This window comes from Panthera tigris, chromosome A2 (genome assembly GCF_018350195.1).
Source record: "Panthera tigris isolate Pti1 chromosome A2, P.tigris_Pti1_mat1.1, whole genome shotgun sequence".
NCBI lineage: Eukaryota > Metazoa > Chordata > Mammalia > Carnivora > Felidae > Panthera > Panthera tigris.
Window position 1 is genome coordinate 43,307,622 of NC_056661.1, and position 12,971 is coordinate 43,320,592.

Genomic DNA, 12,971 nt, shown 5'->3' on the forward strand with positions numbered 1-12,971 from the left:
TTGTTCATGTGCACATACATTATTTTGTAAAATGTTTTCTAAAAATCTTAAAACCATAAAGTATGAATGTATCTGCAGGTCCTTAAACGCCTTCTTTACCCTCATTTGTGATGACAGGAGGACATTTGAATGTGTACTTTCATCCAGCCTCCTCCTGGTAGACACTATATTTCTTTTTGTTTTGTTACCACTTTTGTTGCCACAAATAATGATGTAAGGAATACTCTTGTGGCTGTATTTTACCCATGCCCATGAGAACTTCCTCAGTATATTTTCAGAAAATTAGAATTATTGGATAAAAGGAACCTAAAAAGCGAAGTATTCTGAAATGTGTTGCCCTGTTCTCCTGAAGAGTACTTGTAAAGGGGCCATTTTCACAGACCAGGGACCCAGCCTACAAGTTGGGTCTCTTTTGATCTTACATGCATACTCTGAATCCAGTGTCAAACACTCCTTTCATTTTTTTCCCCAAAAACCATAAAGTGGAGTTTAACAGTGCTGTTTCTAAAATTAAACTAATTTGAAGGCTCTAAAACTCATCCAGGAAGAATATATGTGCTTCTGGAAGCAACTCGTCATCTTCCCATCTCAGTCTATCACCACCTGTCCTAGGAGACCTACATTTCTTACTTTTTAAATAGTTGGCAACTGCATGAGAGAGATATCAAATCCACAATGGTATTGAACTGAAGGAAAAGAAGTTACTTGCTTCCTTTTTTCCAGCTGACCTTGAAACCATTCTCTACAACCTTTATTGGAATCTGGAGGTATCTCAATATGTTAAAAAAAACAAACAAACAATTCTATTATTTCATCTTCTGAACCTTGGACAAAAGGAACTCTATCCACTGGTTAGATAAAGAAAATTTTCCAAGCACATCCTAATACATCCTAATTTGATAACCTGTTTTGTATCTGGTTAGTTGATGCAGGAGAAGGAAAACATGATGGTTTAGAGCTCAGTCTCTATGAAAAGACACACTTTGGTTCAAATACCTTTTTATTTTAAGTTTACAGTGTGATACTGGATATGTTATCCAGCCTTTTTCCGCCCCAGTCTCCTTGTGTACTTCTGTACTGGGGATAACAGTAATCCTGTGTCAAACAGTATGGTTATAATGGTTTCACTGAGGCACTTAACACAGTGCCAGGCATATAATATGTGTTCAATACCTATTGCATATATTAATGATAGGATGATGATATATTAGCATACCATATGTAATGTTTCCTTTATGTCTTTATATGAAAGCATATGGTTATGATCAGAGCTAAAATCAAGCCCTATAAATTTGACGGAACATAGGCTTCCACAACCTCACATACCTTAACTGAAGTGTCATTTTCTTTACTTTAGAGCAGCATAATGTTCACACAATCAGAGAAGTATTTATTTAGGGTTAATATTATGTATTGACAAAACATTATGGACAAGCTGTTAATTAACTTCCAAATGCAGTATCATTTTCACCTTGGAATGCTGGTCTCCAGTTTATGTTTCACATGCAAATTAGTACTTATTTTACTTTAGTTAAAAAGAATAGAAAATGGCAATAAAATTCTTAGGGAATCTTTAAATAATAGAGGCTTCTTGTCCCTATGTGATGATGATCATGGTGATAAGGAAATTTAGTAAACCTTGTTTGTGGTTCAAACTTTGTATTTCACAGTGGATTCTCGTATTTCCTTATTTGATCTTCTCAAGAAGCCTTTTACGTACCCATTGTTATCTCTAGTTATACGAGAAAGCGGAGGCTCAGAGAATTGGGCAATTTGCATTCAGTCACATAAAACCTGCCTGTGTCCTTTTACCCTACATGCAAGTACCACTCTGTTACCATTGCTATTATGACTAAACCGTTTGTAGTTTTTCAGTTGGCTGCAGCAACTGTACTGTCAAATACCAGATGAATACACGCATACCATAAAATTTTTCCCTCGGAGAAACCTGGCATAGACACTGACCAGTAGAACAGGATCATGACTGCGTTTAGATCACTGAAAACAAAAAAGTTTTCCTTTTTCTGTAACACTGAGATTGCTTTTCTACAGAACTCATGAACATATCCACATTGTATCCCCATAGGACAATCTTACATTCCAAGCTCTTTGTATGAATATTTCAAGTTGGGGAAATGAAAGTAGCTAGCTGAACAGTCTGAAAATTTAACAAAGGCACTCTTTGCTGGTTTTGTTATTCTGCTTCACTGTCTTCGATTAAAAATGGCCACTACAGGATTTTCTGAAATGAGGTTCAAGTTAAGAATAATCCCAAATATAAGCATCTTAGGAAACTGGTTCTCTGTACCAGTTTCTAGTTAAAAACTTAGGATAGCCTGGATTTAAGCTGTGGATAATGAGGTTTAAGAAATCCACGGGAGAAATATAAACTTTCTCAAATAGCACTAGTAATGAAAATTCTATTTATGGGCTAATAGTATAGAATTGAAGCACAGTTTCTAGTAGTGTGTGAAGAGCTTTAATTTAACTTCCAATTCAGGTTGGAACGAGGCCAGATGGTTAACAAATGTATACTCCGTCTTCAGATAAAATTAATAGGATGCTCTCTCAGTAAAAGCATAATGACGAGAGAGAATGGAGTAAAAGTCCTTATTTATGGCAATGCTTATTTAAGAAGCACAAAACCAGAGGGGCAGAAGAACAAAGAAAGAGAGAAAAAACTTTGCTGTTATTATTTGGTAGTATTTCATTAGTGTGAAATTTCAGGAAACTTGATTTAGCAAATAGTAACCAAATCAGAAAAGGCTTTTGCAATGCTCCTTTTTAAATACAAGACTCGAGGGGCGCCTGGGTGGCGCAGTCGGTTAAGCGTCCGACTTCAGCCAGGTCACGATCTCGCGGTCCGTGAGTTCGAGCGCCGCATCAGGCTCTGGGCTGATGGCTCTGGGCTGATGGCTCGGAGCCTGGAGCCTGTTTCCGATTCTTTGTCTCCCTCTCTCTCTGCCCCTCCCCTGTTCATGCTCTGTCTCTCTCTGTCCCAAAAATAAATAAAAAACGTTGAAAAAATAAAATAAAAAAATAAATACAAGACTCGTGAGCACATCACCTATGGTCTGAGGAAACTTTGGATAAGAGAGTTGCTTCAGATTGGTTTTATTTATTGAGCTTTATATCCAAGCTAAATTTCTACATTGTATTTGGGAAGACTTTAAAAAAAAAAAAAAAGACAAGGAGGGATTGAAGCTAAAAGCAAAATGTTGCCAGATATGGCTGATATTTGCCATTAGGATAATGACAGCACCATGTATTTTGACTTCCCTTCTGTAACAGCACAGTTTCAAGAGATTTAACGATAATCTCCATTCTGAAGACCCCTCAAAGATCCCCCTTGCTCCATGGCGTTCTTCATGTATTTATATTTATAAAGTATGCATTTTAAATAGACCACTTATTTTAAACTAGGATGAACTGCCAGTGAATATTGCATCACTAACATCACCGACATGGACAAACTAGGTAGATCCTAGGGAGAATGCTGAATCCACAGTAGAAGTAGTCTACTAGTGTTTATAATTGAATGGGTGGTAACTCAAAGAATTGGAAGGTGAATCACAATAAATTAGCCTGTACTGGAAGTCTAAGTGGAGGAGAATTGGCAGGCAATAATTTAACAGAAATTACCTGTCTCAACGGGAATTCCATTCCAAAAAGGTAATTAGAATTGTTAACAGCTGCCAGCTGAGTATTTAGCTTAGATGACAAATGGAAGCCATCTGTCACAATGCCTGGTACATAGTAAGCACTCAGTTAATGAGTATTAATATTCACAAAAATGCTCAGGTATCTTACACAGGACCTTGTTTCTCTTTGGAGAACTCTGTATAATTCCTTTCCTCCCTCCCACCATGGTCTTAGATGATTAACCATGTTGGAAAACAAAGGTGGTTCACAGCAAAACATGTAGTATCTCACCTGAGAGATCTCTGCCCTCAGGGTGAGGAAATAAGCATGACCCCTATGATCCGGGACAGTATCCTAGCAGCCTATATATAAAGCACTGAGAAGCAGGAAATTACTTCTAGAGTCATATGGGTATGTTTGTGTACCTGTTTCATTGACAGCGTGGAGATCTATTTTTAATTTACAAATGGTTCATAAATCAATTTATGTTGAATGCATAGTGAATGGAGTCCTTAACAGAGAACAGAAAATAAATAAATAGCAGCCGGGATTTTTCCTTTTGAAATGATAACAATAACATAATAATGATTTTAAATGATTCTCTTAATTTATCATTAACACTCAAATGTAGTGTATAATGTGTGCTAAACAGCATGTTGAACATGGGACATGGATTGTATCATTTAATCCTCACAAAATCCTGTGAATTATGTACTATTATTAATCCCCATTCCACAAATGAGAAAATTCATGTTTATAAGGTGGAACAAAATATAGCTGATAAGGAGCTGATAAGAGCTGTATTCTGCTCTGTACTGCATAAATAGTATTCTATTATGACAGCTTCATTATTATAATTATTATTATTTACATAGCACAGTATGTCTTAGAAAAGTGAGCTTGCATTAACAAACTAGACTCATTACTAAAGTAATTTCATTTTTTGTAGATCCCAGTTCTTCCCACCCACTGTCCATTTGGGATGCCTTTAGAAAAGACAGAGGGTGTGAAATCTAAAGCAGTTCATTTAGTGTCTTCATAAGAAGTTTCAGGACAAAATGGGAACTTTTGATTAAAATGAATATGTATTTTTATGTAATCTGTGTTTTGCACTTATTCTCTCTGTCTCTATACATCACATTACCAGTGATAATCAGGAGGATCATGGCATTCACATTTAACAGTGACTTAACAAATCTGAAAAAAAATCTCAGAATTTAATTAGTAACTGTGAATTCTTATAAAACTGTTTGATTTTTCTCCCATTAGTAATTTTAACATGAAATGTAGTCACAAAATACAGTTGATAAGACTTCTTTTTAAAAAAAAAAACTTTTAAAATATTTGAGTGATTTTTTTGATAGTGTAGTTGCCATGAGAATTCTAATGTATGGAGTTTAAAATGTAATGTCCACCATATTGTTTTTTTTTTAAGTTTATTTATTTTGAGAGAGAGAGAGAACAATATGCATGAGCAGGAGAGGGGCAGAGAGAGGGGGAGAGAGAGAATCCCAAGCAGACTCTACACTGTCAGCACAGACCATGAGATCATGACCTAGGCCGAAATCAAGAGTCAGACACCTAACCAACTGAGCCACCCAGGATCCACCAGCAATCCACCATTTTGTATAATTCAGTCACACAGCATCTAAATCCAGGCATCAGAATCTATTTGTCATGTCTTTTGTTGGGGCGGAGGGGAGAGGGTTGAAAGCATCAAGAAAACAACTCAAACAAGCTTAAGCCAAAAAAAAGAAAAAGAAATGTATTGACTTACAGAAATGTTCAAAGAGAGATTGGGGGGGGGGGGCATCAGGCATGACTTGATCTAGGCGTGTGAAGAATCCCAAGATTCTTGCCTTTGTAGTAGCTTTAGCTTTCAAAGATACTTGCTCCATTTGGTGGGAAGGAAATTGTTGCCTAGAAGTTCCAAGTTTGTATTCTGTCTGAGCAAACCACAGTGAAAAAAACGATTCTCTTTTCGACAGCTCTTCCAAAAACATTCACAGAATTGAGTATTGTTTTCTCTGATTGGTTGTCTTGGTTCTCATAATTGACCAACCCCAGATACTATGGTGCATCTGCTTCTAATGGCAAGACCTTTATCTTGTGCTCTCTCCTGAAGCCAGAGGTCTAATGCTTCCAATTCAAATCAGATGAAGTAAAGTTAGGAGGCTCTTTAAAGGAAAATCAAAATGCAGACAGAAACCAACCAATGACCCAATCAAATATGGATCCACTGCAATTGAGAATTTAGGACTCTAAATCTTATATCCTTCTTCAAAATTGAATAATCTTACATTAGAAGATTATATTATAATCTCCCTAATTAAATGGTTTGTGGGAGAAGATTTATCACTCCACCCCCAAATGAGGTGAAAAAAAAAAAAAGATGTTCTTTTTTATGTGAGAAACTTATCTCTGTGTTCAGCCTTGTGTCTCTTCTACATTTCTACATCCCTTGCCTTTTGCTATTATTCTGGTGTAAATTAGACCTTGTATGTTCCACAGCCATGGCTTTCCACTAGGATTCTACTGCTTAGTTCTGGTCTTGTATTCCACTGATGTTTAATACTTCAGAATACCATTTCTATGTGTGTCTAATAGCCATACCATACTGAGAATTATTTAAGGCTTCCTTAAAATCGATGTTATAATTAAAGTAGAACAAGGCCAGAGCATATTGGGAATTCTACTAAATTGGTTTTCCAAGAAGCAGACCTTGAAAGGATAATTTTTTGCAAGTGGTTGGTTAGAAGAGTTTTTAGAAAGAACCCATGGGAGAATGAAGAAGTGGGACAGGGAAGGAAGAGTAGCCAAGCAGGGTATGGTATCAAGCAAAATGTCATGGAAGTTAAATTTGCCTCAGTCCTGTATGGGAGCTCTGGAGAGACTCACACCTGAGAGATGGCCCACCAGCAGGGGCAGGGAAGATAGAATATTTGTATCACAGCACTTAGTCAGTTGTTGATTGATAGCTGTCCCTGGGGATATGTAAATACCTAGCTGCTTTCACCTCTTTGAAGGGAAAGTTAGCTACAGCAGCTTGAGGGTGGTTGTCACAAACAGATACAGATACTCAATGTTGAGGGTAATAGCACTTCAGAATCTGTGGTGGCTAAGGGATCAGAAGGCACACAATTAGAGTACTGACATTGTCTGCTGCATTACTTCTATTGGAAAGGTATATCTCTATGGATATGCCGTTTCATCCATTAAGGGAAAAAAGCGTATCCAGAGAGACTTCGGTGCTATCACTGAGTTCTTCTGTGGAAAGTAGGAATAGTTAGGATGGATGGGACTTGTTCTTTTTACCCCAACTTAATTTGGACACTTAAAATGGCGAGCCACTTGAATAAACATTTTTTTTTTTAAGGCGGGGGGGGGGGCACCTGGGTGGCTCAGTCAGTTAAGTGTCATGATCTCACCGCTCATGGGTTCGAGCCCTGTGTTCAGCTCTGTGCTGCTGGTGCCAAGCCTGGATCCTGCTTTGGATTCTCTCTTCTCTCTCTCTCTCTCTCTTTCTCTCCCTCCCTCCCTCCCTGCCTCCCTCCCTCTCCCCCACTCACACTCTGTCTTTCTCTGCCTCTCAAAAAATGAATAAACATTAAAAATTAAAAAAAAATGGAGAGCCACTACTGTAAAACCACAAATGCCAAATCCGTGGGTGATCCTACAAAAGCTGTAGGGTCTGTATTGCCTTATGATTAAGTACATAGCTTTTAGGGCAAAGAAACTTGGAAATAAATCCTATTTATGCCCTGTAACTATAGGAAAAGTAAATGAAATGATCTTTGCATGTTTTACCCATACATAATACCAGGCACATAGTTCGTGGTTAATAAGCAGTAGCTATTTATTGTGATATAATTACAATTATTTTTATTAAATGCCAAACTGACTCAGATTTAGATAGGTATGTTAAAAATTGACTTCTGTTTTCATAATCAAAATAAAGAACTATTATATAACTGGGAAATACTCAGTCTTTACTGATTTTGTTTTGTCTGAATGCTTTAAGTTAAAAGCTTTTTTTAGTTAAATACTCTTCATGTATTGGTCATAAACCTCAGAGGTACACTGTCATAAAAAAATGGGAAAGGATCATGAATTTAGACAAGTATCTGAGCCTCTATTTATTTTTCTCTTTGTAAGTAAATTTTCTTAGAAATTTTTATTACATAGATAATGAATGCTTTTGTAGAAAAATAATGGAAAATAGAGATAAGCAGAAAGAAGAAAATTAAAGGCATTAATATTCCTACTACTCACAGATAATAACTTTTACTGTCTTCACACATGTACAACATATATTTAAAAAATTAGATGATAGGGCATATACTACAAAATTTACCAGACTTGGTGAAGATCTTCCTATATGAATAATTTTTCTTCTAGTACTTCATTTTTATTTGTAGTTTTGTATTCCATAAAATGAATATATATAAGAAAACCAGTTATCTGAGGTTAATTGTTGGTAGGAATATGCCATTCTACTAAAATGTCAACCTAAATTTGTGGTAAGTGGAAAGTCTTTTTAAAAAGACAAAAACTAAGTGTATCATAATAATTATTTTTTTGTGTGTTTATAAGAATTCAAGTCACGTTTTTAACTATATACTAATTCTGAGAAGAATAGACAAATCACACACTGACTAGGGGATATGTTTTCTGGCAAATCTGTAGGAGCACATGTATCGCTTTCTACGTTGTTTATGTCTTTGATTTGAATGGAAGGGCCATCATTGTCTGCCAATAAAAAATTCCTTGGACTTGATCAATTTTGCTTTATTTGAATCCTCTACTGAGTCACCATCACCAATTTTCTTCAGTTGTTTACTACTCAAATGCCACACCTCGTAGTCAACCACTTTGTATTTCATTAGGTGGTTTCCCCACATTATTTTTGTTAACTTGAAGAAATCCTGTATCTTTGACAAAGTTTACAATTTGGCTTTGCAAAATGATTTACTTTCATTATTATTGTTAATTTAAAAATTTAGAATAGAAACATTTAAATCATCTGGAAATCTATTAGGGAAAGAAGAATGACTTGGCAGTAGGAAAGGAAAGATGTTAATGTAAATAGATTAGGAACTGATCTTACAATCCTGCTATAACTTTACATGTAGCCTGCATTTCTTTATATTATATCTGTAAAAAGTAAGATCTTTCTCACCACGAATTTCTAAATTCATCACTCTTTGTTAGCTCTTCGATTCAGATATTGTAAATATATTTTGCTATTTTAAAAGATATTCATATTAGACTAAAGATATTAGACATAAGGTATTAAGCTAAATCTATAAATAAAGGAACTCCACAAATTCTAATGGTACAATGTAAAGTTATCTTTTACGTTATTTATTTATTTATTTTTGGTTTTCATTTTAGATAAGTTATAAATGAGTACATTCTTTTGAGGATGATGAAACCTATACTCCCAATTTATATAGATCTATTACATAGTACTGGTCCTGCTTGATAGTCTAGCTCATTCATCACAGAGGTCTTCAGTTATGTATTAGTACCAATTTAGCTATAGAGCAATCTGTATTTTAATCTTAAAACCTATAATATATAGAAGAAGCTTGCCTACTCTTAAATGTCACATGCTCGCAAAGAATTTCCTGACCACCATATTTACACTGATAAAATCTTGTTCCTATTTCTGCACTCTGTTTCCTTTTTGCAGTTACTGCAATTTACAAATGTATTATTTTTTATTATTTATTTATTGTATGTTTCTCTGCCGGTCTTTAAGCAACATGAGGGTAGATAATGTATCTATTTTATTCATCGATTTATTTCCTGATAATAGCACAATGATTTGCACATAGCAGGCACTTAAGAAGTATTATAAATTGCTGGATGAGTGAATGGTGAATGCTTGCATGATCTGAAAAGTAGTCATAACATAATAGATTGATTGGAAAATTTTCCTTGAGAGTTATTCTTAAGGACACTCTTAATTTATCCTGCTGTCGTAAAGACTAAATCGTCTTCTATTCTAATGAGGTATAACTGTTTAGTCCAGTCCCCGATATTAGTTGGAGGAGGTTGGATGGAAACCCGTTGCCAGGGAAAGTCAAGTACAGCAAATCCCAAGCTATTCTTGAAATCCCGAACTTTCAACAGGAAGATGAAGGCTTCTATGAGTGCATTGCAGGCAACCTTCGAGGAAGAAACCTTGCAAAGGGTCAACTCATTTTCTATGGTAAGCTAATAGAATTTCAAAAAGTATATGAAATTTTTGGTAATATCTTTCATAGGAGATAGTGAAGGTCATTAGCATGGTGTGGAAAATGTCATAGGAGAAATAAAGAAGACACATGTGTAGGTTAGGATGCTTAATACACTGATGGGCAGGTGGGCATGACCATTTTTAAAATACGCTTTTAATTCCATCATGGTCTTTACTTGCTATTATTTATTATAATTGCCTTGAAAGTATCAGCAATGTCACATTAAAGCTATAAAAGTTTATAACACAAAGTAGCATAGAACTCAATATATTTCCCATAAAACATTCAGCAACAGCTCATGACAATCTTAATTATAATCCTAAGTAGAATTCACAAAAGGAGAGACTGACAGGAGAAATATAATACTGAATGGTAGTTTTCAGTATTTGTTTCTATTTCCCAGATTTTGTCTGTTCATATGTAGATAATAGAAAAATAATGTTATTACTACACTTAAAATATATGTTGGTCTCAATTACCAGAATCTCAAACGAAAGCAAATATTATGTAAAAATTGGCTTCATGTCTTCTTTTATTCAGGCCAAAATATACAGTTGCATAAAGTTTGCTTCTTTTTTTTTTTTTTTACAGAAAATAAACCATAAAATATACCCCAGAATTATCAAAATGTTTGGTGCCCTTAAGATATTCTTAACTTATTTTTGCCAAATTTAATATATCAGTACTGGAGAACTTTTTAAGACTGTATTTACACATGACCAAAAATACTTTTCTGTGTGACATGTTTACAAACAATGATAAAGTAATTGGGGAAAATATGTATTTTTTTCATAACTGGAAAAATCTAAGGTATTGTAATTACCTCATAGGAATGGCAATTGAGTATCCTGTGGGGAGAGTAAATTGTGCTTTGATTATATTATTTTCCATTTCCTTTAGAATTTCCTATTTTAACCTTGAATGAAAAGTATTATTTTATATATATAGAATATGATATCCTGCTGATTATTCGTCTACAGTTGTAGCTATATATACAGGTATTTTTTAAAACATTCTTTCACATCTAGCATCCATTGTAAATAAAATAGTAAGGATGTGACTGGGAGTTTTGGGTGGCACCAAGATATTAAAAGCTTTGGCTAGTTTTTAATAGAGATTCCATTTTTCTATTAAGTAGACAAAGATATAGCCCAGTGATTAAACAGGAAATGAAGGTATCTATAAACCAGAAGTCAATAAGAAAGTGCTTTCCGTATAGAAACTGTTAGCTTACACAGCAGATTTTACAAATATTAATTCATGTCATTCTTAATGATAGTAAGAAGTAGAAATATTTGTCATTAGCTATTTAATGAGTCCAAATGGTCCTTGTGGGATAATAACAGATAATTGGTCAATAAGATAAATATTATACTTCTTATTAACCTATTGATTTACTTGTTATCATGCTCCCAAAGGAGCAGAGTATTGACTCAAGTACCTGAGAATTGCATAATACCTGATAATTTTAAGAAAAGAAACGGTTTTATTATATTGCGGTGTTTAAATTCAGAACCCTTTTCTTCTATATTCCATCTTTATTACCTCGAAAAGAAATCTTTAAGTATCATCATTATAGAAAATGATACCATTATAATAATATCATTATAGAAAATGAAATCTATTCAGAGAAGTTAAGTGACTTTCCATAATCACTCAGTAGGGAAAGAAAGAAAATCTAAAATCCAAGCCCATATAGTTGACCTGAAATCCTAGGTCCATTGTTTCATGCATTTCCTACATTGTTGAAGATTTAAAACTTTGGTCTTTAGAATCTGAAGCATGCAAAGAATTTACGTATTAACAAAATAAATACATTGTAAAGTTATAATTATTGCATTAAACATTAAAACCATATGTATTTCAAACTTTTACAACCTATGTGAATTTTATATGTATTTATTTCTTTTCCCAGGTCAAACATATGTTAAGAAAATTTCTCAACAATCTTCACAGATTATAAAATTTTGCTAATAACATTCAGAAACATGATTCACTTTCATCCATACATCTACTTCATCTAACTCTTGCCTTAATTTGTCCCTCAAAACTGTGATAATCATATTCTGTAACTGGAAGTTGTCCCGATTTCCACAGGTGGTAATCCCAGGCTTAGTTTCTACTACAGTGAGACATCATGATTCCTTCTTCTCAGTGACCAGCTCTCTGAAGGACCTTTTATCTTAGTAGGAAGCAGATGTTGCAATGGGAAAACCCTGGAAGTCAGACATACTCGTACAACTTTCAAAGACTCTCAGTCACACTTCTTTCTCCATTCACTGCTACAGTCACCAGCTCTAGGTTTTGTAGGTATAACCTGATAGAGTCTTGTCTCAGGTGCCACACCAAGTCCATCTTGTTTCCTCCTTCGGTTTTCTTTGTTCTCTTAGAACCTACTCAGCACTTCGGTGCACACAACCTGGGTCTGCTAATATAGAACATCTATACTAACCTTGAATGACGGTGGACAGAAGCCAATGAATAAATACTTCCTCTTCCTTTTCCTCAGTAGGCAGTTGTAAAGACCCCTTAGAAGTTCACAGAGGATCAAGTAACAGTGGCCCATCTTGGTGGCTAACTTAATAACTGACCCTTGCATTGCCTCTTTCCTTCCCTGTAGACTCTTCCTCTTCCTGATGCCTTATCTTTGGGCTGGCATTCCTAACAGGCAAAATGAACACGACCCCTTAACTTAGGCTCTGCTTTCAGGGTTCAAAGTTTGGCTTCTCTGTTTTTTAACTATGTCTTCTCGAGCAGGTTGTCTCACATGTCTGCAAACATCTCTACAAATGACTAGAGGGAGAATTAACTGCAATTACATATCTAGCTTATAAAAGCCTGCAATTCCGAAGGAAATTGCATTCACTCCTACGTATCTGAGGACAGACCTAAATAAAAGAGGGATAAATGACACAGCCAGGCAGCCTCCTGTCATTTTATGAAAGAACATTTAATTTACACCCCACCTGTTTCTATGAATTATAGTAAGGATAATACTACCTGACACCTAAATAACACTTTAACGTTAATTAAACCAGTTGGGTTTTTTTTTGCCTCAGTACAATGTAGAACTTGGTCATATTA

At 35.0% G+C, this 12,971-nt stretch overlaps 1 protein-coding gene across 1 annotated transcript in view; it reads left to right on the plus strand.

Annotated features, from left to right (window-relative positions):
* The window catches only part of CNTN6 (contactin 6), a 168,072-nt gene that overhangs the window by 76,555 nt on the left and 78,546 nt on the right, over positions 1-12,971 (plus strand). Inside the window, 1 exon segment of the mRNA XM_007076625.3 lies at positions 9,675-9,859. Coding sequence (XP_007076687.3) covers positions 9,675-9,859 — 185 coding nt within the window.